General features: G+C 36.0%; 1 protein-coding gene across 1 annotated transcript in view; it reads right to left on the minus strand.

Annotated features, from left to right (window-relative positions):
* Positions 1-27,000, minus strand: part of RAB28 (RAB28, member RAS oncogene family) — a 67,775-nt gene that overhangs the window by 20,916 nt on the left and 19,859 nt on the right. Inside the window, exon 4 of the mRNA XM_086611859.1 lies at positions 25,039-25,168. Coding sequence (XP_086467985.1) covers positions 25,039-25,168 — 130 coding nt within the window. The remainder of the gene's footprint in view (positions 1-25,038; positions 25,169-27,000) is intronic.

Here is a 27,000-nt window from a genome sequence, read left to right on the forward strand (position 1 = left end):
CAGCCCAAGTGACCAAGTACACTGAAGATATATCTAGACGCAGACAGCAGCACAGCAAAGAGGTGACCAAATTAGCTTGTAATGCATTAATCTGGGCACAAGGAGTTTAGATGTGGCAGCACAGACCTCTGTGTGCGGATGATTTTACTAGTATCTCTGTTTACTGGCTGCAAGGTACGGAGCTAAACAAACACGCCCTTAGGGTAAGCGTAACAAATCAAGTGAGGTGTGAATGAAAGAACATGAAATGCTTTTGTGCATACCGGTATGGAGAATGAATGGTCCAGCTCCAGAAAATTAATGCCCCTCTCTCTCAAAAGGATAGTCTCACAGGACTTTAATGTTCTCTAATTTCACATCTTTGGTTAGTTAGTTTTTCCTTTCCACAAAGAAATGTGTCTTAAGGTTACAAGCTCTTCCTGGAAAGAAGACAGTTTGTTCACTCTAGCTTTTTATCTAGACAGATTCTCACATGGCCCTTACCGCCAGTTTATAAGCACTTTGCAATTACTAGCAGATCGTTTGCTCTGCTAGACTCAAAAGTCTCTTCCCAGTAAATTATGCAAATACTATTCTCATTTTTACAAACAGAAAAATGAAACATGTATGAGAAAATAAATTATTTAAAGCCTTGCCTAAGATCACATGAAGTTTCACTGAACTATGAATTTATTGCTTTGTGCACTAAATCATCCCTCCTCTTCTCTAACACTTGTGTTCAGGCTTCCTAATCTTTGTGCAAATGTGAAATCTGATAGCAATTAGTTTTACGTCCTTATTAAGTTAAAGCTCTTAAATTGGACTCAAACATCTTTATAAACAGCTGTTTCCTGGAGAGAAAGAGAAAAAAGAAAATGGCTGGGACAGGAGAACACCTCCAGCTGGATTTTTCTTGCTGTATTAATTCAATTACAAAAATCACTGGCAGTCACAGCCAACGAGCGCAGCACACCGACACAGTTGAGAAAGGCTTATTTACTGAATGACACTACGAAAGCAAAACAAATCAAACTAACCTGTACTCGTACAAACCATAATCCAGGATGCCCAACAGCTGGAATTCCAGTCCCTGCAGGCGCACTCTAACACACTGGCATTACACAATGAAATGTCTAAGGCAATTATAAATGATACAGTAATGGCATTAGGGTGACCATCTCGGAGAAATGGCCGTTCTGTTAATTACCATAACTCAAATACAATACAGCACAAAAACATGTAAAAATTCTTTTGTATCTCTACACTCTAGCTGCAGCATTTCTTCTCACATTTGTAAAAGTTTCTACAGGTAATAAATACAGTATTTCATTTATTGATCCAGCATCCTTCACAAACACAGTAATTAAACATACATATGTCGAAAAAAAAAATTTTGAGTGATGGTATTTTCTAATTGCCAGTGTTTTAGCAACACTAACAAAAGTTAAACCATTTAGCATCTACATTTTTTTTCACCAATATAACACTACCCTTTACAGAACAACATATAAGAAACACAGAATTACTTGATTGATGTTTTGTAAGAATATTTTTAACACTACAATGACTGCAATATATATATATTTTAAAATGTTTATATGAACTCCTCTGGACAAATGAATTTCTATGAGCTTAACTTCAAAAAATACATTTCTCTTTAGATTACACATTACCATTTTTGACAGTAGTTTCCAAACTTCCCTATGTTGAACTTCTAACGACTGCCCAAGCACTCTGAAACAAAACTTGCTGACAGAAAAATAATAACAGATCCTTCTTTGATTCAACATGAAATGATTGTTATCAGGCTTACTGAAACAACATAAAAAAATGCTTAAATTGATTTATTTAGCTGAGCTACTAGTGGCAAATTGCTGGACTTCAATAGATTTTTTTTTTCTCAAAATAATTTTCCTGTTGGTAATATTAAATATAGTTTGTAGAACAGAGGTTAAAAAAGTGTAAAAAAAAAAATCTTAATTTCTCACTAATTCAACTACAGATATTCTTTGTTTGGATTTAATTTAACGATTTCATAAACTCAACAGAGTGTAAAAAAATATTACAGTACTGTGATTATTGAAATTCAAAGCTGAGCATTTTTTTTAAATCTTCTTTAAAATCTTAGTGAAGATGTAAAGCTGTAATGTTCTAAACATTCAGAAGATGGTGCTAGTCCAATATATCTGCAAGCCATGAATGGATTAGCTTTTCTTCATCTGTCTCAAATATTGTCTCTAATTTTGATGTATCCACTACATGATCACTGAGTTTATCAATCCCAGGACAGGGTATAGTCATCTTCAGTTAACTACTAAGAACACTACTAAATGATTTATCATTCTACAACTCATAAAGATTTAGTGGATTGACAGCCATAAAATATAAAGCTCATAATTTCATCAACTCAAGGTCTTGAGATCTTAATGAAAACTCATACAACATTTCTTAGATCCTACCTTCAGTCACTCACATCAGTCTCCTCTTTCAGTCAACAGCAAGACTTTCCAGCCACAGTTTCAAGACCTACTGATGCCAGCAACAAAGCTTGGAAAAATCTCACCAACCTGTGCCACTCCTGGTTGTTCGCTCCCACCCTCATGCCACAGTGCACTCTCCTCACCTACTTAGGAGGCCATGCAACTCAGATGAGCTTACAAAGGCTCAATGAGCTGATCCGTGATAAAAATAGCCATTTCTTTTTGCGATGTTCTGTTTAACCCAGATCAAATCACAGATCCGACTTCCTGTGGAGTAGAGGTGCTGACTTCAAGCTGTAAAACAGCTTCAACGCAAAACCAACTGATCGTGGAACTGCAGCCTCTGTGAGCTTGGAAGGGCTGAATTCAAAAGGGCAGGCAAGTTAACAAAGTCAGTCTTACTACTGCGTATGAAAAACTAAATTTTTCATGTTATTAGAGGTAGGTATCTCCTTATTAAGTGATTAGATGCAGTCTGTAATCATAGGCAGAACACAAAAAAATAACCGACCTACCTTCCGCCTGTCAAACCCCACAGAACGTTAGACACATTTGCAGTTCTGCCCATAATTCAAACATTCTACAGTGCCTTGTAAGCTAGGTACAGCTATATGAGTAATTTCTTCCAAGAATAGTCAATCTGGATATACTATAACATCAAGTGAAAAGCTTCATCTTTACATAGCAGTTCCTAAAACAGTATTCTCAAAATAATGCATAAGAACATGTCTTAGAGTAATACGTTTCATGAAGCCATGGAAATGAACTATTAATACAAAACTTCTTCCTATAAAAAGCATTTACCTAATAAATAACACTTCCTTACAGGACCCACTCCAGCATTCTTGATGGCTGCTGCTGCATCCAACTACATAGATTGTTTCCATAGGTATACCTCTGTTGATTTCATGCCAAACAGCTATGTTACAGAACTGGATATCCTCTCAAGTGTGATGCTTTTATTCAATACTCTGAATTACTCACTTCTAACAGAGCCAACCTAGGTCAGTTCCAGTGCCCTGCCATGCCTGATTCCATTGTTGCTTCCAGCAGATGTAATAAAGAGTTGGAAACACTTAGTGCTTCTCCTACATAACCTTCTGGGAGCTCTCCCACAACAAAAATTATAAATGAACATGGAATCATTCACTGGGATATAAAAACAAGCTTTAAATGTTCAAAGATCAGGCCAAGTCAGTATTATTGTTATTACAATAAACCTCGAGCATTAAGCAATTTCAAACAACAGCTCTTCTTCCAAACCTTTTTCAATGTAGAGGTAAGACTGGCACATATCTGACTGAAATTACTCAGTTACTACGCAATTTATCACTGTTTAACTGTTCCATGTGTATCAAATCCTGTTTGACAGCAGCCCAGTTTTTCTTCCATTTGGAAGCTTTTGTAACTAATTATTACCAAGCCAAACTGTTTTCAACTAGCAGTTAAAAAAATCAATAGTACAACTCAACTTTATATTGAATTACTTTTTGTAAGAAAAATGTAAGGCTGCTTAGTAAAGAAATATAACATACTTTGATTAACCATAAAAGGATAAATGAAAACCGAAAAATCAGGGTAGATTTAGATTAGATAAGGTAGATTTACATTACATATAAGGAAGAAACTCTTCACTGTGAGGGTGGTGAGGCACAGGTTGCTCAGAGAAGTTGTGGATGCCCCATTCCTGGAAGTGTTCAAGGCCAGGTTGGATGGCGCTTTGAGCAACCTGATCTAGTGGAAGGTGTCCCTGTCCACAGCACGGGGGTTGGAACTAGATGATCTTTAAGGTTCCTTCCAGGCCAAACCAGTCTATGATTCTACGGTTCTATGATATTCAGATCACTGATAGGAAATTTATCAGCTATTTCTTAAATTGAGCCACAGCATTTCAAAGACTACAAAGAACTGAATTCAAACTATTTATATTTCAACAATATGATGATCTCAAACCAGACAGTAGAAGTGGGACTGTACAAACCTCTCTCACATTTTCCAACTCATATATTTCTTTATGACTAACTAGTCACCCAGGCAAAAAAAAAAAAAAAAGAATTTCAATCAATACATCAATCATTGATTCATCATGGTTTTGAAGAACTGTTCTTGTCTCCAAGTAGAATGAGCATATAGCTTCGCTCTTGCTGACGTAAATTTCCATCAAGATGTGAACACTTTGATCCAAAACTTCATTAACTTAATAAAAGGCTATAATTGATTCAGATACAGAGGAAAAGCTACAAAAGATCTTCTACAATATTTGTATCTATTATTTCTCCAAATAAATTAGAAACATTGAATAGTGGACACACTAAGACAGAATATACTAATATTGCAACTTCAGAGTATTAAGCAGTCTCAGATGAGCAAGAGGAACCAACTCATCAGGCTAGATATAGGGGACTGAACAAAAATTGTTAACAACTTTGAACAAGGCTTAGAAAGCTATATAATGTATAATGGACCCAAAGAAATAAGAAAAGTACTCTGTATATAATTTGATTGTTACAGATCTAATAAAGCAGTTTCCATACTCTTCTTGGAGCTAACCTGGTCATCTGGCTGTGCAGAGCAATCCAATTCCCTCTTCTTGTCTCACACACACAAACCAAAAAAAACTCACACCAAAAAAAAAACTTTTATCAAGAAAGTAGATGGTTTAGTGGAAGGAGCTGGCCTGAAATTAGAGTTTTAAAAGTGATAGTTTCTTTAGCAGCAGAAGCTACCATAATTACAAATCAAATGGATGGTCCTAGCTATACTTGTTCTGCTGGCCAAGCACTTCCAAACTTTCTCTTGCAATAGTACGACTGCAGAATAAAAGGAATCCACGAGTTCATTCAAACAAGAGCTCCTCCCATTGTTCTGTTCAGTTTAGGTTGGATCAGTGGACTCAATCTACCCTCTAAGCAGTGCTACCATGACTACAGTTGACAAAAGCTAAACTGGGTTAAGACAATCATGAAACCACCTCTTCAGACTGGACTGAGTGTTGTGGGGAATACAACACTGAGAACAGCTCAATTTGGACATGTACGCACTCCTAAGAATTTTTGCCAGGATTCACTTCAATTTGAAAATATTAAGCAAGCAAGTTAAGGTTCAGCTATGTAAACTTTTTTACACATTTTTTTCTAAAGCTTCCTAAAATCAAAGATGATTTTAAGAGTTTCTGTTTCATTCCATTTTTACTGAAATTAGAGAAATCAGCTACATCTGACTTGCAGCATAATTTAGATGCTGAAAGTGCATTTTCCCAGATCATTTGGTCAGTCACAACGTCAAACAGTTAAACAAACCCACTCTAATTTTTATAATTAGGAGCCTGAAGGATATAATTAGGACTGAAGGATAAACAGCACTTCCTTTGCTAGGTTTGAAAAGGAAAGGAAGAATATGAGTCAAGAAGTTAACAAGTTCCTCATAAATAACCCCAAGATACTATCTACTGAAATTTTAGCACAGCCCTGATGATGACCTAGTTTCTTTGTGACTTAGTACGCTCCTCCTCTTCTAATATACATTAAGAGGGCATGGAGCTTCCACAGGCATAATTTCCATGGGTGAAGTTTTCAAAATTAGGATAGTAGAGACTTTAGTTAATGGTTAAACATCCGTTTAGGCCACCACTGAGCACTCTTTGAAAAACTGTCACCATCACACTTCCATTTAAAACATATTTACAAAAATGTATTAAACAACATGTTAGATTTTTAGAACTTTTCAGCAAAACAAACTTCTTTAGCATAGTTTAGGCAAGAAGCGGGGTTTTCAGAAGTCTGTGTGACTAACATCGTTGGATTTTTTAAGAGCAGATACTGTAAAGACTCTTGAGGGCCTAAAACTAAGGATTACTCAGATACTCAGTGCCTCTCTCTATCCCAGAGACTTCTTAACTACTTTATCCAAAGACTGCTGTACTGAAAAATAAATAAGCGACTGTGGAGCAACCACCAGAAGCCAGGTCACATTCTCTCACCTGCACTGTTCCAACCAACCAGCTACAAAGTAATACACATAAATACAGCCACACAACCTAAGGCACTGATGGCAAAATGGCAAGGGAGGGTGTTTCATTCACTGTTCTGAGTTTTTTCTTGGAGCCTGGAGCAGGAGCTGTAACAGCTCAAGGTCAGGAATTTGAGTTTTTTTAAAATCTAATATTTGCAGGTCTGGTATAACCCATGCCAGTAACCCACCTCAAGGAGCAGTCAATAGCAGGTATTGAGGCAGGAAAATAAAAACCAGTACAACTACAATGACCACTCCTTCATACATGCCTCACTTTCACGCAGTCTGCATTCCTCAGCCTGACACTACACCTCCAGGTTGCTAAGAATACAGCTGGAATGTTTTATAGCATCTAGTGGATCAGCCTTTCACAAATCTCTGTGGTTCCTTTCTGAACCCATGTGCACTTTTGCCTTCTACAACAGTCAATGAATAGGACTTCCACAATTTAATTATTCACAATGTGAAAAAGTAATTTCATCTCTTTAAGATTGCTGTTTAATAAAATGGAAAGAGATTTCCTCGAGTTTGTATTGAAAAGATGCTATATAATTGTTCTCCAGTCTCTTCTCATGGTTTTGTACACCTGTTTGTCATTTTTCCTACTGCTGACAAACTCAATCTATTTCATCTTTACTCATATAAAAGCTTTTTCATTCCTCTGGTCATTATTGCCTCCCTATACGCACTGTGTAGACTGGGACCATCGAAATTTTTCCTAATTCTTGATGATAATTCTGTGATTTATACTCAAAACTCTAATCCCAGCATAGACAGAGTCCTGTGAGAGCTTCACAGTTTGGCACCAGGGATACTCACTGTGACAGAAAGAAATTATTCACTTGGCGTTTTGTTTGTCCTAGTTGTTTCTTTTCTTCCTTTCAGAAATCATAGTGAAAATTTTTAGGGAATTCTAACTAAACACCACAAAAATGAGACATCCAAGAAAACAGAAGTGATCAACAAGCTTTTTGGTTCTTGCTTGCTAATAACAGTAAGTCATAACATACATATGCATATAAGTGGAAAACAATGAAAAAATAACTTTAAAAGAACTTACTTTGCTACCCAACTCATCTTCACTACCTGCCCAGGCAAAAAAAACATGGGCATATTGCAAAGAGAGATGTGTCAAATGAAAGCCATACCAAATCTTCAAACCCAAAACATGCTGCACCTTGCAGGCTTCACTGTTGGGGGCAAAAGTGATACTGAAGGTATAACACAAGTTAGTCAGAAGTGTAACAAAGCAACAAATACCAAGACAGATCATTTTAGTGACAGCACCAGTTAACACAGGCTGTAATCTACTAAGATTAAAAGATAACAAGCATCTCAACGTCAATTTTTTTAAAAAATTGCAGCTTTGAAGAAACTTCAAAAGCATTCATGATCATTATCATTCAGCTGCCCCACAAAAAAAGTCCAGACTTAATTAGAACGTATCACTGAGGGGACAGACATCTCACCTCAGTGGATCAGCACAACTTACCATGCAAAGCTTGTTCTGTCACACTCACACATACAATGTTCTATCTATTTGCCACATGCAGCCCAGGCTGGTGGCTACAGCCATCGATCTGCCAGGCTTCCAAACTGTATGAGGACAATTCCACATCCAGAGGCATGCTCTGAATGAGTATTAGTGTACACTGACACAGCAAGCTTGAGCTAAGCAAACTTATTCAACATCTGATAAATTCCCTGCATGTTTCTGTCCAACTGACTACTCAAATTTGGGAACTCAGACTCAAAAAAGAAATCCTACAATTACCTCAAAATACTTAAGTCATGAGCAGGACTATAATGTCTACAAAATATGGTGCGAGGGAAGTAGTATCCTTCTATACTTAGTCTTGGAACTTGAGAATTTCAATGAATGAGATCCCTCATTAGAATCAGATGGGTTCAGATGTAGTAACATGGTGGGTGGGCACAGGTGGACATCAGACCCTCCAACCTCTCTAATGAGCAATTTCCCCACATTCAAAGAAAAATTTCATAAAAAGTTAAAGAGAAATGGCAAGTTGCCTCCTATTACCACTGGCCTAACTGCTTGGGCTGCTGCTTCTATAAAACAGGTTTTTTCAAAGAAAATTATTGTTAAAACCATTTGGCTGAAAGTGAAGAGCTATTGAAAAGTACAGTCAAACTGGCAGCTTGCTCTTAAAATTTCCCCCACCACTTTTATAAGTATCGTTTTGCTTGTGGCTTTTAACAGCTGTTCACACACGCCTAAGCTAGATGTGAACTTTTATTTTCCCAAAACTAAACGGGAAGCTTTAAACAGCATCTGATTTAATTTTTTTTTAATTAAAAGTGGAGGTTAAAAAGACCGTGGAAATGGATGATGCAGCTGTGCTGATGCTAGGGAAAAGAATTCCAGAACTAGAAGTGAGGTAGAGTAAACATGCAAAATAAGGTTTACAAAACTAAGCATGCACAACATTTAAGTCATTTTATTAGCTAATGGGAAGTTAACTCTATGTTTCTCAAGAAATGTTTTCCAAAATTAAATTAAATTGTATTTTCATATATAATAGAATTTGGCTATCTACTATGCTCTTCCCTCAGAGAAATCCTAAAATTAATTCCAGAATCAAATGGCTTCACAGGTTCCAATATTATTCCCAAATACATCTGGGAACTCAGAATCAGACGCACAACTCGGAACTAGCTCACTAATATTGCGATATATTTACTGGTTTGGTTCCCAAAAGAATTTAACTTCCCCTGCATTGAGTTGTCTTCCTGGAAAAATTAAACGTTTAGAATCAGATTTGCAACAGTACTGAGACACTGAAAGATGCATGCAGGCGTTCCTAGGGGGACTTTTTAAAGTACCAAAGCAACCGCTGGGCAACTAAGCAGTGATTTAACCACATGTGTAAAACCCACCAGACGGCAGTCTGCGTTTTTTAAGCACCAGCACACTCACAAAAATTGTCGTCTTGGCCTAATTACTTAATACATAGCACTAGATACTAAATTCAAACAAACAAAAAACTCACAGAAAGAAAGGAGAATAAAAATGCCATGATTTATTTATACTTGTACATCTTAAGTACAAAAGCACAAAATGACAATACAATAATTCTAGATATTGCCATATATTTAAAGGGTCTTTTCTACTAAAACTCTCAGGAAAAAGTATTTTTAAGGCAGAAAATTCATAGGATTATGAAGGAAATGCCACATTAATCCATGTGGATTATATACCCTGTAGACTGTAACAGTTCCAAAAGAAATCTTCTCCAGTGCACTAGTACAGCTACTATTTAAACTAAAAAGACCTTAGTAGTTCATCTATCAAGTCTATTCAGCCAGAGAAGCTGCTAGAATTTTTATAAGATGTCCAACACACTAAAACGTATGCAAAGTAGCCCACACTTCTCAAAACATAACTGTTATTAAAAAAAGAAGCAAAATCTGGTGTCCATATCAGGCTGATGAAGCAGCATTCCCAGAAGATCTATGAACAAAAAAATAAAATCAACAACATTAAAAGCATTCCCTTTGCATCAGGCACAAGAGACTAGGTGTAAAGAGAACAGAGAGGATAAAAAAGCGCAAGAAGAGAGACATGTAATCCAGCTCGGATAGCAGAGCCTAATAGAGGGAGGCAGGTGGAAAATTTTAGTGATGCAGTCATCTGTTTGCTTCCGTTGTCCACCCACATGCAAGAGACTCAAGGATGAGAAATAAAGCACTCATAACAAATATGAAAATCTGACCTAATGAAAACCAGGAACTCAGAATATTCTAGTCAGTTCCAATAAAAAAACACTATAACCTGAATCCCTGCCTAGGGTTCCTCTGGGACAAAACTTGATATTGTCTTTGATGATATGAAGCCTTGATTTTAAGGCTAACGAGGGTTAGTTCCTAGCTGAATCCAAGCACAGTCTGACAAATGAAGCCCAGGTCACAAGTAAAATATTTTACGCAGGTGCATAGAAATTACATTTCTGCACTTTAACACATCAAACATAACAAATAAAAGTTCACCACCGGTAAACACACTGATAAAGCAAATATAGGACTAATGTTTCTGAACCTTCTACAAATAAAACCATGCTTTAAGAAGTGAGATTAATATACTGTACACCACTGACATAAAATGATTCATAATGCACCAATTAATAAAACATGTTTCATATTAGAGCAGAAAGAAAATTTAACTTTCACAACTACAAAGCAGTTACAAACCACGTTTAGTTTAGATGCCTAATAGCATTGCCCTCAGCACTACAAATATATATAAATCAATTATAAAAGTATCACTCAAGACAAAAGGAACTATCAATGAACAATATACTTCTGGTAGAAATATAGTCCCATCATATTCCACAAGTTAGCTGAAAAAAAATAAAATGGCCAAGTGATCTCAAAAATTGATACACACTACATATAAGACCACAAAGATGCACTCACACTATAAAATGCTCAAAAATGGATGGCATGGAAACAGAAAATGCCTTGTTCCCATAAGATATTTCTTCATCCAAAGGATGCCTGAAATCCTCTTTCTTTTCCCTCCTGTCAGTCAGTATGACCCTAAATGTATCAGAAGCTCCCAAAAGCAGCACAGAGGTTCTCCTGTCTTGAGGATTCTTAGCTGGAAGTATTCTCCTCAGGTTAAACAACTATAAAAGCATGCGGTTCTGCAACCTAATAAAGGCATAACACGGTAAAACTGTTCAAATCCAAATAGAAAGTGTAACGGTTTTCATCAACAAAGCAACATAATCTGCTCAGAACGAGGAAAAGTGGTTTTATTGCATGTTTGCTCAGCATTCCCTTTGCACCTTGGTTTCCTAATCTCTGACTCTGTTGAGAGATTGACTTCGTCTCCTAATGGCAGCAGGGCTTAGGGTGTTAGAGTCTATGCTGCTTGAGAAAAAGCTGATGGCCTCTTCACAATGATCTGTTCTAGTTCAGTCTGAATGATTAGACATGAAGAAAGAGTTAGAGAGCAAAACATTATGACCTGTGCTGTGCAGATCATGCTTGATTATAAAACAAGGCTTGTGACTAAAATCTCTGAAAAAAATCCTGGTCACACTGACGTCAAAGGTAAAATGGTACCGCTGTCAGTGGAACTAGACACTCACTTTTGAATCTAAGATTTTTCAGTTCCCTCTCAAAGCAGATCAAGAATATCCTAAAGCTTATCCCCAAATACCTGTCAATATGAAAAAAAATGTAGGGTACTATTCAGTGTAAACATCGTAATTAAAACAATCATTTATGATCATCTATTTCAAAATTAAGAGATGTGGGGAGTTAACAGTTGTTTTGGTGACTGTTAAAGAGCAGAACAGTGGATTTGCACATGGTTTCTCTAAAATGGAAGAATACCTACAAGACATTTTCCTGTCCATTTTGCCTGCTTCCATTACTAGTTCATTGCCACGCTCTAAGTTTAAATATATAAGGGAACCTCCGGTGTTCTTTCACTGCTTTTGAAGCCAATGAGACTGCTTGGAACAAGTCAGGATAAGTGTATACCGTGGGATTGTGACGTTGCCATGGTACTTACTCTTTCATGAATAGTAATTACTCTAGCAAGTGTGTAAAGCAGACAGGCTCAGTTGCATAAGGCTCAATGCAAGTTTTATGAACTGCAGAAAAGCATGATTAGTACAGGGGGGGAAAAAAACATGTTTCACACTTTTATTGTAAAGAACATGAGAATCTCACAGAAACTGCCAGAACAGATGTTCATAAATTGGGCCCTTAATCTGCAGCACTTTCCAGGTTTTAAGCTACATCCACTGTCTGTAGAAAATATTCTTCTTTTTTTAATATAATTCTTCTGTTTAGTTTCTTTAATAAATAAGTTTATGAGTTTAGTAGTGTTGCCAGCTGTTCAATTTTGATTTACTGTCAGAGTCTGCTTTAATATATAGTGGCTTTTGTGGCTTACCCATATAGATTACATTTTAAGCTTCAAGATATCACTATAAAGCAGCTGGAAAAAGTACTGGCTGTGCTCAGAAACCAGCATTATTGCCCTAGTGATCAACCACTTAAACATGCAACTACACCAGTAACTATTCTCTAAAAATCTTTTGGATACACCACTCCCAAAATAAAACCACAAAACTTATGGTATAAGAGGAGGTCATCTTAACATATATACTCAAAAAGCCAGCCCATGAAAATTGTTAATTATTAATTAGGCAATGTATTAGCTGGCAATAGAGATCTCTACACTAATTGTTCTTTATTGTTTCATAACATTGTTTCCTTTACTTCTACTGTGTAGCTTGAGACAACTTAAGAAATAAAACCCTTCACATTAAAAAAAAAAACACAAACATGTAAGTTCAAACATTATTAAGTCATACATTTCCAGTAATTTTTCCTGATAGACATCAGTAGTGTTGCAGAAAGTTACACTTACTGTAGCATGAAATTACTGTAGGATGACAAGAACAGAGTAAAGAATGCAGTAAGTAACTTTTAAGAAAAACCAGAACCTTTCTACAGCCTGAACTTGTATTCCATGTGTTACAACTGCTTTATATATTGCTTTCCAGAAAATTTATTTACAGCATTGTTTACTGAATATTGAAAGAACTGTCAATATTATTTACACAGAACCATTTTTAATCTCACGGAATTGCAATACAAGCAGACCAGGCTTTTTTTCCTCTATTATTTGCAAGTACAGGGTAATGTTATTAAACTACAACAACGTATTCTTAGAATCGAACAATGGATCAAAATCAAAAACTGTGGAAACTCTCTACAGTTGGACTAGTCCAGAATTATCAGTTAGAACTACTAGGGTTTGGGGTTTTTTTATTACACTGACAACTGCTTTTTCTGCTCAAAAAGGTTCCTTTTTCCATATAAAACTAACTTTCAAAAAAATTCCAACTAAGAGAACAGAACAGTTTGATTCAGAAAGATCAGTATGGTGCCTAATGAGAGGGGTTTTTTGTTTGTCTTACTGTTATTTTCTCCCAAGTTTGGATTTGCAAGTTGGACAGTATCCATGATGCATTACTCTCACAAAGTCCTATCACACCGAAGAGGATGTGATACATCATAGAAGACATAAAGGGAAAAAACAAAACAAAAACAAAACCAGCCTTTATATCCATAGTGTCAGGAGCACAGCCTACAGGAGAATGGGAAGAGAAGCATCAGCGCTACACTTCCCATGAGACATAGCAGTGGCATCTCCAAATCAAAATACTTTCAAGCTTTTGTAAAATGGGTTTTGAAGGGGGACTGAGAAGTAAATTCCAAAATGCCACTATTTTCTACGTGGGCGGCAGAACATAAAAATATTTTTGAAACAGTTCAACTTAACAGCCTGAGCAACAACTTCTATACACTGCTTTCTTCCCTCTGCACATCTACAGAAAACAACTTTTCAAACGTCTGTAAATATATACAGTAAGTTTTTAGCAACTGAGATTCTCTCTCTTTTCACAGCACTAAAGGTGTGCTATCTGCACAAATCTTAATTTTTCCACCCTTCACTTTAAATTAGCTACCACAAAAAATGCCTAAGATTGCAAAATCCAGCATTTTAAAGTTGCCCTAAATATACATAATTATTATATCCCAGTATTTTTCAAAAGCAAGCCCTTCTTAAGACATTTTACTATTCTGTGTGTTCCATTCAACTATTTAGTCTGTAGCTATTCTTTGAATTTGTGTTTGCTTAGTATCTGAAACAAAAAAGCAATGATCCTGACGGCAGTTTTCAAATGCTGTTCTATAAGAATGCTTAGGAATGAGTTCTCAAGTCAAATTCAGAAAAAAAAAGTAACGTTATTCCTCTTTCTGCATACATATTTCAAAACTTTAATGAATTCTACCATCACATATTAGTATTATACTATTATGACATATTCCTGTTATCACACATAATGAAGTACACATATTGGACAATACGTACCACAAAAGAAAGATCACATGGTATACATATTTAAAAGTAATCCCAAAGAATACTATAATCTACGAGCTAGTCAGGAAAACGCCAGAGTAAACTTGAAGCAGTTCATCTGAAATCACTAAATATGCTCTAAATTTACACCTATGTAAACAACGAAAATTTTTATCTTAAGGTCAGCGATTCCCCACAATGAAAAAAGAATGCAGCAAATGTAATATGGCTCATTTTACAGTTATAAAAATTTTTAAGTGTTAGAAATACTAATCTGGATGAGATGGCATGGTTACTTCTTGTGTTCAGGGCATAAAAAGATGAATGGATGGAATCTTTTCCTTCTCCAAAGGTTCAGCAGAAGCTACATATTTTCAATTCCCTTGTCATAGTCACAAAACATACTGTTGCGTGGTTAAACAAGGCAGATAAAACACTGAAAGCATTACTTCTGCAAAAAATTTGAGTTAAAAAAGCTAAAACATATAACGAAAATTTCGTAACTCAGTATTGTTTAAAACTATATGCAATGTACATAAAGCCCTCCTCTTTCAAGACTTTATTTTAAATAAGCAAACTAGATTTCTAATTTACCTTTCATCATCACTGTACTCCACCTCCTTAACCAACACGTTTCAGCAAATCTTAATTGACTTTTAACACTGATTTTATTGGCACTACAGAATCTTAGATCCCTCCTTTGAAAACAACAAACGTATTTTGAGGTTGTCCTCCATATCATAAGGGCTGGAAGCACAGCGCGTAAATAACAACAGTAACAACAACACTGTCGGCATTTAAACTATCTGGCTTATCTCAGTGAACTACTAAGATCAAACAAAGCTTGATACTGGTTTAGTAGTTACTCTCCTGCTAACACCTTCACAGTCTCACATCACAGAGACAAATAATGAAATACTTTTTTCAAATACCATTTTTCCCTTCAAAAAAAAGCCTGACCTATAAAATAAACCAAAGTAGACAGCAGAAAGAAACTGCAGCTCATTCAGACATACCATCTCCAGTACTGGAACAATGAAGAATTCTTAATCAGAGGTGCTAATGTCATGAAGGCATTAATATGCTTACAGATCTAACAAAAAAAGCCACACATGTATCCAAGTTACATGCTCCTATACTGAAATAGGCATCACAAACTCAGAATGTCTCATTATATCAAGTGTACGGAGTTATAACTGTGGACTAAACTTGAAATAGTACCATTAATTTCCACTTCTTCTCTTGCAAATCTCCAATAGATATGATAATGCCCTGACAATTATACAGATTTAAAATATACAGATAATGCATTTCCCATAAGTTTTCTTCATTCTTAAATCTACATGCATATAGTTCACACTATACCACTAAGAGAGGCTGATTTGAACACTCTACTCATTTATCCATCTTCTATAGTATTTTGCTCCTAAAAGATCTGACAGCAAATTATTTTGAAAAACAGCAATATAGCAAGATAATGCTACAGTATTATCTTAACTTTAATCTCTGTAAGCACTTCAAAATTTTCTAAAATATTTTCAGGACAATGTTTCAGAACTGCATTTTTCATGCTACAAACTCCTATCAATCATATTAGTGGAGGTTATTCATTATGATTATTCCTCATATTAACATAGGCTATCCTTCATTCTCTAAACTGAGTTGAAATTACTGTTTACTTCCAATAAAAGTGTTAAATTTTCATAGTTTCCTGAAATAAACAGAAAAAGCTTAAATTTTCCCTGCTGATTAGGAAGAAACTTCTCTTCCACACTTTCTGCCTCTGCAGAGTAGTAAACATACTCAATTACTATATGCATTTCAGTTGAAGTTTCAGCGTACCATAAATACTGTACAACTGTTACTTTATTTTATTAGTCTGACTCAAACTGTGAAGCATTACAAAAAGATTAGTTTACTGACTTATCTAGCATTTAAATAGAAAATAATGCTACAATAGCACTTGTCTTTTTCCCATTTTGTCCAAAACCCTAATACTAATGCCCTATTCACACTTGAAATTTGGTTATCCTCTCTCATCAACTTCCTTCAATAATAATATATGAGAATATATTTCCACAGTAGCTAATGGAGACATTCCTACAAATCAATGTGCTGTAGTGATACAGAAATAAAAGCTTATTTCACTGTAATGATGCTTCCAGACTTCCCTCAAGTCAGGTGGTTACTTGCAGTTAATGATCTGTGACATACCACACAAGTAGTCCTAAAAAGACTTATTATCCGCTGCATGTGCAACAATATTTGCTTTATGGATGGCTAAATGAATGAAGACATTCAACGTAACTGTAAAAGTAAAATCAAAAGAAAACTTACAAGTAACATGTTTTCTTTGAGTAAAAGAGCTGTGAACATTTTCCATTAATACTTAACCTTTTGCTGGAGCAGTGCAACCACATATAATGCTTGAATCCATAAAGCCCAAGAGCTGCTCAGGGTTAACACTGATTAACTGCCCCCAATCAAATGCTGTAACATTGAAAAAATTTCAGAGTGCTTCATTCCACTAATGAAATCAAATCGCATTTATGTCATATGGCAAAAGTGGGAGCAGGACAACTTGCAAAGAAAAGAAATTCTGTCCTGTCTTAAAAACAGGTAATTTTTTTTCAATCCAATAAAATAGACATGAAATTGACTAGTTTTAAAACTGCGTATGTTGCGCTGCACTGACTTCCATTAATATACTAATAGAAAAGAATAGCAAATTAATTTAAAATAAGCCACAATCCAACAGTACAATATCTCCCATGACTCTCAGACTGTACAGACATTCACACATTTTCTGTTTATAATTTTTTTCATTTACTAGACTCAGCTTTTGTCCACCATATGTCCACCGTAGATTAACTATTCCCTTAGGTACAATTAAAGGCTTTCCATTTGTTGTAAGAAGACCTAAGTATGAAGGACGCAGCCAGAAAAAACATTTCTACCTAAACCAAAAACAGAAGCACATTCAGCCTGGTCTATGGTTTATGCAGCATCTTTTTTATTAGACGTATGTCTACATTGCTAAATAAACTACAGACAAAATCCATGGAAACAGTAAGAGAGATCTCAGCATTTCATTTGTGTATTATTATAAAAATGGGATACATATACTGTTCTAACCCTTGTATTTAAACAGTTTACATCTACTTCCATTTTTCAATGACATCCTTAAAGATTTTTCTGAATGTAAGTATAACTGTTAGTGAATGAGAATCTATTATTTACTGGCACTTCTGTCACACCAGCATTTAAGTTCCAACTACACTAACGACATTCTACCAGGTCCTTCAATTTGGTCTTAGTTCTTGGTTGGTCTTAGCAGGCAAAGCTTATGTGTGCAAATAAAAACTGAAATGCAGCCTCAAGATTTTAAGTGCAGGAAGAAGAAACCAAGTTATTGGTTGGTTATTACTCAACTAAAGTAAAAAATCATAACATAAAAACAATCTATCAGTTGGACTAGTTTAGGACTACCCTTACTTTCTTGTTAAAGCACCATATGATCTGAAGGAGAAAACATAATTTCAGCAAACAGTTTGTACATTATTTAACATGTCCTGGTTCAAATGAATGAAAATTCATTGATTTTTACAGAACTACACCTGTTTATATCAGGGCTCTGTCTAGTACAGATCTCAAAACTCAGACAAGTGGTACAACAGTAATAGATCTTCTGTAGATAAGATGTATATATTATTTAGCTTCATCCCTGTACCAAATCCCACACTATGGCAGAACACAAATCAAAAAACAAGCTCACTACTAACTAATCCTATCTGTGTTGAACATCAGAAACTGGTCTTAAGACAGGTAAGGCAGAAAATTATAATGATCATTACTTATCTTCTGAGTAGCAAGACAGAAAATATTTCCCTGTTCTACTTTGCTTTTTTTTTTTTTTTGTTAGTATTCTGGCATAGGCCACTTGGTTTTTGAGAGCCACCATTAAAATCCATCCTTTATACATGCTCCAGTAATGGCTGCAGCACTGGAAGCAAGTCCAGAAGTCTAAAAATTTGCCTTTGCAGTTGACTTCGCAGCTTCTATGTCCACTGTGATTTCCCATCCAAGAGAACATTTTATGAAGGACTCTGAAAAAAGGGTCCAAGTAAAATATGGGCTGATTTGCAACCAGATGCAACAGATACATTTATCACAGCAGATTACATGGAGATTGGGGCCAGAATGGAGGAGATATGCCCAGATCCTTGTGATCTATCCTGCCAAGCATATTCCCTTCTCAGCCAATGGAATATATCTAAGTAAATACTACACAACAGCAATAAACTTCCTTCTTTTCTTCTGTGTGATTTTCTGTGAGCTCAGCTACTTTCTAAAGAACAACACTTGAGACTCAGGCTCCATTTATGTATCCCTGTGTGGCACATATCGCCGTTTAGTAGACTTGCCCTCAAGGCAACTTAACAGACATAATTAAATAAATCACTTCAGCAGCAATGATAGCCAGCACCATTAATATTACGTCAAGCATGATTTAGGACCAAAATCTTGCAAGACAGATGCTTTCACAAATAAGCAAGGTAATTTTATCATTCAAAAATGTGTATGTTTAAGGATAGGAACAATCTAGAAAGTAATACAGAGCACATTCAGACACTGGGTTGGAAATATATTATTATGGTGAATAAAAGACCATTTTCACCTGTGATTTTCTCTTTCATTAATTTAAGTTTCTTGTTAAAAATAATTTAAAAAAAAAAAGTTACCCAACCATTGAAACCAACAAATTCATAAGACTGCAATTTTCTATTAATCTTACAAGTTTGTTGAGACAAACATTCTATACATATTTTTAAACAGGGTAGCATTCTACATTTATTCAAATGAGTTGGTAAATTGACCGTAGCACAGGACAAGGTTTTCTTTTTAAGGGAGTCTCTACATGTAAGTAGTTTACCTTCCAATCCCAGGAGTGCATGTGAAGCTCAGGTGACCGGACCTGCTGTCAGGCGTACAGGAACTTCAGTTTAATCAGGCATAAGACTCAAAAGAACAGGAGTCTTTGCATTTGCTACTCAACACTTGTATTAATTACAGGTGAAGGACTTAACAAGTGCAAGCCCACAGGAAACAAGAACAGAAAACAGCTGGGGGAGGCAGGCAAGGACAACAGAATGAATGCATAGTTCTGAATTTTAATAAGCCAGAATCTCAAAATGAGTATTAATGAAGAAATTTTCTGAGTACAACCAGGGAGATTAAGTGTATAAGGCAGTAACAGAGTCCAAAAGCAGACTGGCTATCTCCTGTTACCAGCCAGATTCACATTAGTACGCAGTACACCAAACCTTCATTTGTATCCAGGTTGAAAAATGTTTCTTTCTGTGCTCAGATAAGATAGGCAAAAACATTTTACATTGTATGTAAATGCAAGTTAAAGGGTACACTAAAATGTAACCTTTAAACTTCACAATGTAACAGCATACCACTTCCTGTTCAGAGATAGCACTCCAAGATCAATTAATCATGGCAAAGACGAACAAATGGTCAACATTCTTAATTAGTGTTGATGCATTCTCCTCTGTGCCCTCATCTGTCATGAAGACTGTTTAAAAATCTGAGTTATTAGTCTTTATTGAGGAGTGGACCTGGTTAGTATATCTAAGAATAGAAATCATTCATCCATCCACTATACACTGGTACCTGATAATTCCTACCCCTATATAAGCTACAGATAACCACTGCCCTAACACCATCTCAGTAGCTATAAATCAAAATGAGTGTAGCTCCCATGGAACCTGGGTTAATTTTTGTTTATAATATATCCACTGAAAATGTTGATATGATACTTGAGGAGTTTGCTTATAGATTAGTGCAGAGTAAAATACATAAAGTAGTCAAGGTAGAAAGGAAAAAAACTACATCACTCACACAAAACAGTAAAACAACTCTGATTCACACTAAGAACTAGAATATCCATTATGATTACTGAACTTTGTCAACACCAAATTTACACAAAGATCCTAAGTGCACAAAACACAATTCATTCACTTGATAACTATAGTTCAATTTATCCCGTAGAATATAAGTATTTGACAGCAACATATCTATAAAAGTTTTAAGTTACTGCACTGAAACTCAAAAGCATTTGTTCATCTTAATAATAAGGTATACCTCCTTATTTCTGGTGAAAATGAAGTGGTATTAGCAACATAGAAATAAGCAAACTTCAAATATACTTTGTATTAAATAAGATTAAAATACCGCAAAGTAAGTTACGAGGAAAGTTAAATTTAAGATTCAACGCCAAATATAAAGATCTTGACTGATTAAGATCTTATGTCTCACAATTACTATGAAAAAGAAAAATCCTACATTAAATTATAGAATCATAGAACGGTTTGGGTTGGAAGGGACCTCAAATACCATCTAGTTTCAACCCCGCTGCCATGGGCAGGGACACCCTCCACTACATCAGGTTGCCCAAAGCCTCATCCAACCTGGCCTTGAACACTTCCAGGGATGAGGCATCCACAACTTCTCTGGGCAACCTGTTTCAGTGCCTCACCACCCTCACTGTAAAAAATTTCTTCTTTGTATCTCATCGAAATCTCCCCTCTTTCAGTTTAAAGCCATTGCCCCTTATCTTATCACTATATACCCTTGTGAAAAGTCCCTCTCCAGCTTTCCTGTAGGCCCCCTTTAGGTACTGGAAGGCTGCGATAAGATCACCCTGGAGCCTTCTCTCCTCCAGGCTGAACAGCCCTAACTCTCTCAGCCTGTCTTCATAGCAGAGATGCTCCAGCCCTCGGATCATCTTCGTGGCCCTCCTCTGGAATCGCTTCAGCAGCTCCATGTCCTTCTTGTGTTGGAGACTCCAGAGCTGAACACAGTGTTCCAGGTGGGGTCTCACAAGAGCAGAGTAGAGGGGCAGAATCACTTCCCTCGACCTGCTGGCCACACTTCTTTGGATGCAACCTAGGACACGGCTGGCTTTCTGGGCTGCCAGAGCACACTGCCGGCTCATGTTGAGCTTCCCATCAACCAGCACCCCAAAGTCCTTCTCCTCCGTGCTCCTCTCAATTCATTCTCCACCCAGCCTGTACTTGTGCTTGGGATTGCCCTGCCCCACGTGCAGGATCTTGCACTTGGCCTTGTTGAACTTCATGAGGTTCATACAGGCCCACCTCTCCAGCCTTTTATTGTTTACCAAATGCACAGACAAAAATCTATGAAAAGACAAGAGAATTAACTGATAATCGGATGTAACTACAGGACATAGGTCTAGGCAGGGTCTTGACTCAAATCAGTTTTCTACTCTCTCTGACCGAATTTGTAGGTCAGCATATGGAAAAAAGTGTATGGGAAGGAAGCAAGAATGAAAAAAAACACTAAGCACCCAGGAGTAAGACAGTCACCTTAAATAAAGTATCACTTTCACAAAGGAGGACTGCATCTCTGAAGCTCTTGTTCTCTCAATTGTTTTTAACAAATTGGTGGGCAATGACAGTCTTTCATTTTAGCTAGTCCTGAAGAAAAAATAAGAGAAGAGAGAGAGAGAGAAAAAAAAAAAGAGGGACGGGGAGGTCCAGAATTTAGGATATTATTACTCTATTATTTTCAAATAGATTTCTGATGGATGAGAGATTGGAGATTGATTGGAGCTTTGTATGAAGAAATTACCTTTCCAATGTTCATGAGTAAATCTTAGTATCTTACAACCACAACAGGACATTTTAATAAATTGTCCCCACTCTGAACTTAATTATCATGCTTTAAACAGACACAGTAGCTTACTGTGTTCATGCTTCTAATCTATTGCAATGTACAGTAAAATAGAATAGTCAAAACTAGTACTGATTCATTTAAATTACCACTGAACTTCAAGTTTGCTGGAATACTGAAGAAATTCCTGCAAACTTAACACATTAACAGAATGACTACAAATTGATATAAAACATTACTAATAAATTATGCAGTTTTATAGACTCCTATACCTGAAATAATTTGCTTTCAATAACAAAGTTACCCAAGGAAATTATTTTCATCTAATAGGATTCATGTATGCAACTCTTCCATACTTTATTGTGAAGAAAAATATTTTTCATTGTTTTCTTAAAAAAAAAAAGCTTTTCTTTAAAAAAAAAATAGCTTTATTCCTATTTCTGGAGCACTACAGCAGGTAGTGCTACACAAACACTCAGGTGTTTTACCCCAAACTGGAAAAATATGCATCTCTTTCAGGCAGTATTAGCAAGGGAAAATGGTTAAATGAGACTCTAAGCCCAAGCTTAGTATACTTAAAAGAGCAGCACTAAATTTAGGTCAAGGTTTCAAAATGGATGGTTTCAGCTGGGCTTCCAAATTCTTAACTAGGTATCTAAACACTCACCCAACGCTTTCCAGTTGCTATGAATGAAAATAACTGCATTCTTGGCAATTTTTAAAAAATTTTATCAGAAAGAAAGTGTTAGAACAACTTCCTGTCGATACAGACATTCCTAGTCTTCAAGTAAGCATACCTGGATATTTTCCTAAAAGACATGTACAGCTCAAAAAACAAATACAATCCTGAGACAGAAACCACTGACTGAAAGTATTTCTCCTGTATGATGTATGATGATTAAGTTCATCAATCCGTCAAATGGCTTTTCTTGGTTTCACTTGGTACAAGTGTCTTATTACTTACTGAGTAAAAAAGTTGAGTTATTCTGAATACAGTGATTCCACCTGAAGAACTTGTTAGTACTAGTAGCTTTATCCTTTTAACACTCAAGAGCCAACATCATGCTTCTATATAAACAGCTTGTTTTCTATTTATGTAACAATAGGAACCTGACAACAGTTACCTCTCACACACCATCAAAGTATTGAAGTGGAAGCATTCCTAGATACTATTCTCCTATTATAGAATTCAGAAAAGCAATACACTTCTAAAAGCTTAATTTTTATCATACTGAAAAAAATAAAGCAAATAAAATTACCTCTGTAAGCAGCATCCCCTGCATACTCGACATGTGCAACAACAACAGCCTTAGGCTCACATGAAAGAAATAGTTGGCTTTTTTTCTTTATACACAGCTTCCGAAGGAAAATAAGGTAGCAAGCGCATTGGTCATTCAGTTGCTGTTTTCATAAAATGAAAGCCCTTTCACTAATTAGTGTCAGTCTTTATCTGGAAACTCACCTGCAAAACTGTAATCTATTTGCAGATGCTCTCAATGAAATACTTAGATTTTCAAGAACTGCAAGCATGTATATGAGAAAAATATACATACTTCAGGCATGTAACAGAGAGAAAACTCCTCCAAATGGAAACCAGTGTCTGATTTTCTACATCTGTGGTGTCATTCCAGCAAAAGAAAAATATTTATCCCCTGTTACAATATGTCTTACTGTACATACTTTGTAAGATTTGCAGAACTCCAGCTAGAAAGTCCAATTTTGGGGCAAAATATAAATCAGTGAAAAATATTTTTCATTTGAATTTCAACAGAATCTGTATTATTGACTCTGGTCTGCTACAGTACAACACTTTCTATGTTATACTTTCAGAAGTGCTATTTATATATTGTAACTCTAAGAGCTTCTCTGTTTTCTTCCAGAAAATAAGTAGTCTTTCATAATTAATATCATAAAATGTTACAGCATCACAGTAGCAACACTACTGTTAATGGTTCTGAAAGTGTTGTCTCTACAATGTTTTCAAATGCTTTTAAACAACACAAACTTGCTGGATGAGGTCTTTTTCATGTTTGTTCAGGATATAGACATTGTGGCACGGACACAAATTACTTGTAAAGTCAGGAAAAAAAATCTAGTTTTTGTTGTTCAAATAAATATACTTACATTGTTAAAAAAATCTGTATCTGCTTCCACCACTTTGTTTCTAAATTGCTTTATGTTGCTTTTATCATCTTCAACAGAAAAAGGGCGAGAGCGCCAAGATCAAGACCTCGTAAGGATGATAAGCTAATAAGGATGTTTCTGTAAGATGTCTTAGCTGGAAATAGGGGAATTTGGAATTCATCTAATTAGGAAACTATCTAGGTGATGGTTTATTTAAAGTGGTATATTTTGGTGGTCAGAAGAAAACCGTTATATCATACTTAAGTGATCAAAAAGAGGACAGGTTAAAAAATCCCAGAGCAACAGGAAGTAAGTAACCTCACGTGCAAAACTACAGATAGCATGCAAAAAAGGCCTAATAAGCAATTCATAAATATTATGCCAAGTGCATAGTGTAGTTATTTTAAACAATATACATCAGTACTTAATTTAGCAGTCTCTTGACATACAGAACCATGAGATATACCTGTTATTAGATCCAGGAATGCTTCCCAGTCCTCCATTCTAGATGCATGCCATGGCTATATCCTGAAGTCCTATCAAATTCAAACATGGGTGAGAGAAATCTCTCTACTCCTATGTGCTGCTCTCCAAGTAAAGAAAACACAGGCAGAGAAGCTGCAGGCCAGGCAAAGCATGACGCAGCAAGTCCCTCAACCTAACTGCCCAGCACCAGAATCCTGAGGTACACCCAAATATGTCACCTGTACACAGCAGTAACGCACAAGACAGTATTTAGTTTCATTTTACTAAAGATATATGCCCTGTGCCATTTCTTCAATAGAGAGCAACATCTAGAGTATTTAAATTAATATTTAAGTATGAGTAACTTACTTTTATTTCCAACCAAGGCCACAAGTGGCTGTGTTTCTGATTCTTCATTCACTTTTTTTACCACATTATACCAGTCTTCTAAATTTTCAAAGCTCTGGCCATTGGTAATATCATAAACCAAGAGAATACCCTAAATAAAAAAATATATTTAAAATGTTGCAGGTTATAAAAAAATATTTGAACATTGTAAAATCTGCATCAATCTAAATTATTATTATCATAAAATAGAGCCTTAATGAATAAATGGCATTGTCTGAGGAATAATCAAAGGAATTATAACCTTCTGTAATAAACACATTTTATTACAGTATTTCTCCTGTACTCCACGTGTTCCAAATTCAGATGCTAACTACACTACAAAGGCGGGAAAAAAGACAGCAATTCTGTAAAGAGCACAATTAGTTTTATTCCAAATTGCATATGCTCTATGAAAACCCCAAAAAGCACTTCACACTAATAGTAAAATAAAAAAAAACATACTGGAGAAGGACTTCTATTTTAGCTGTTGCTATTTGTAGTTTCACTGTTCCGTTTTTGAAAAAAAAAACGAAAAGTGAAAGCAGTTCAAGCATACATTCCTGCATATTGCCTTACTGTTGAATCTCTGCTCTTCTTTGGGAAGAGAGGCCAGATCCCTTCCTTCACTGTTGCAGAAGGAAAGCAAGAGGTAGTGGCAAGCTTTAAACTTTCAAAGGAGAAACTACAAACATGGTGAGAAGTCAAAAAGGAGTCACACGGATTTCAGAGGTTTTGGGCCAGGCTACAAGCAACGAATACTCAAAACAGACCTTACTGAGGACTCCTCGGAGCTAGTATCTAATATGATAAAGCACAGCCTATTAACAGCCCAGATGTCCACATTCTCCCCTCCATAATTCTAAGATCAGATCTCACAAATCACTCTCCTCTCAATTATTGAATCTTCTGCCCCTGCTTTCCACTACACCCTAATAAAGTAAGTATCTTGTAAAGAAGGAATAAATTCAGAACTGGCTTCTGCTGCATTTGTTCTCATGGCGTTCACATCTTGAAAAAAAAAAATCCCTATAACTGCACAGTGTATCTCACAGGAAATTTTCTGAGGTATTCTAAAAAAAACAAAACAATGACATACAAAATTAGCTGTTTCAACGACCCACTGTCAATAGAAAGGATTTTCTCAGGTCATGTTTTTCAGGCATGTGTCTGGGCCCAGCTTTACTTCATAGTTTCATAAGAAGTGTCTTAGATCATAAAATAGAGTGCACGCTTATTAAATTAATTCCACAGATGACAACAAACCGATAGAGACCGCAAGATTATACGATGAGAAACAATCTAAAAATAATAAGATGCAATTCAATAAGTACCATGACGAGGTCAAAAGAAGCAATAATCAACTACACAAGAGAAAACATCTAGCTTTGTAGCAAGTTCTATACAATAACGTCAAGGAGTAATAGTAGACAACAGTTGAATATGTCAAGCTTATTTTGTAGCAAAAAGGCTACAATGTATCACAAATATCACAAAATATAAATATATACAAAAATATCACACTGGCATGAAACATTCCAGGCGAAACCAGGCATCCTGCTTTGGATACTGAATGTCAAGAAAAGGGTAGACTAGAAGAGATCAGTAACAATATCAGAGGTTTAGAAACCACAACTGACACCAGAAAATTGAAAACACTGGACTGTTTCAACAAACAGAAGACTGATGGCAAGCATGATGACGCTGGTAAGAGTTTCAAGAGAAAATAATAGGACTCATCTTTTTATATGCTTTTATACAGAGTTTGCAGATGATGCTAAATTGGGAGTATCAGCCAATATGCCTGAGGGCAGGGCTACCATTCAGAAGCATGCAGACACGGTCAAGGAATGGGCAAACAGGAACCTTTCTACACTCAACAAGGACAAACGCAAAGCCCTGCAATTGGGGAGGAATGAACTGGACAGGCTGAGGGGACTGACTGGC

Source organism: Tauraco erythrolophus, chromosome 5 (assembly GCF_009769465.1).
Source record: "Tauraco erythrolophus isolate bTauEry1 chromosome 5, bTauEry1.pri, whole genome shotgun sequence".
NCBI lineage: Eukaryota > Metazoa > Chordata > Aves > Musophagiformes > Musophagidae > Tauraco > Tauraco erythrolophus.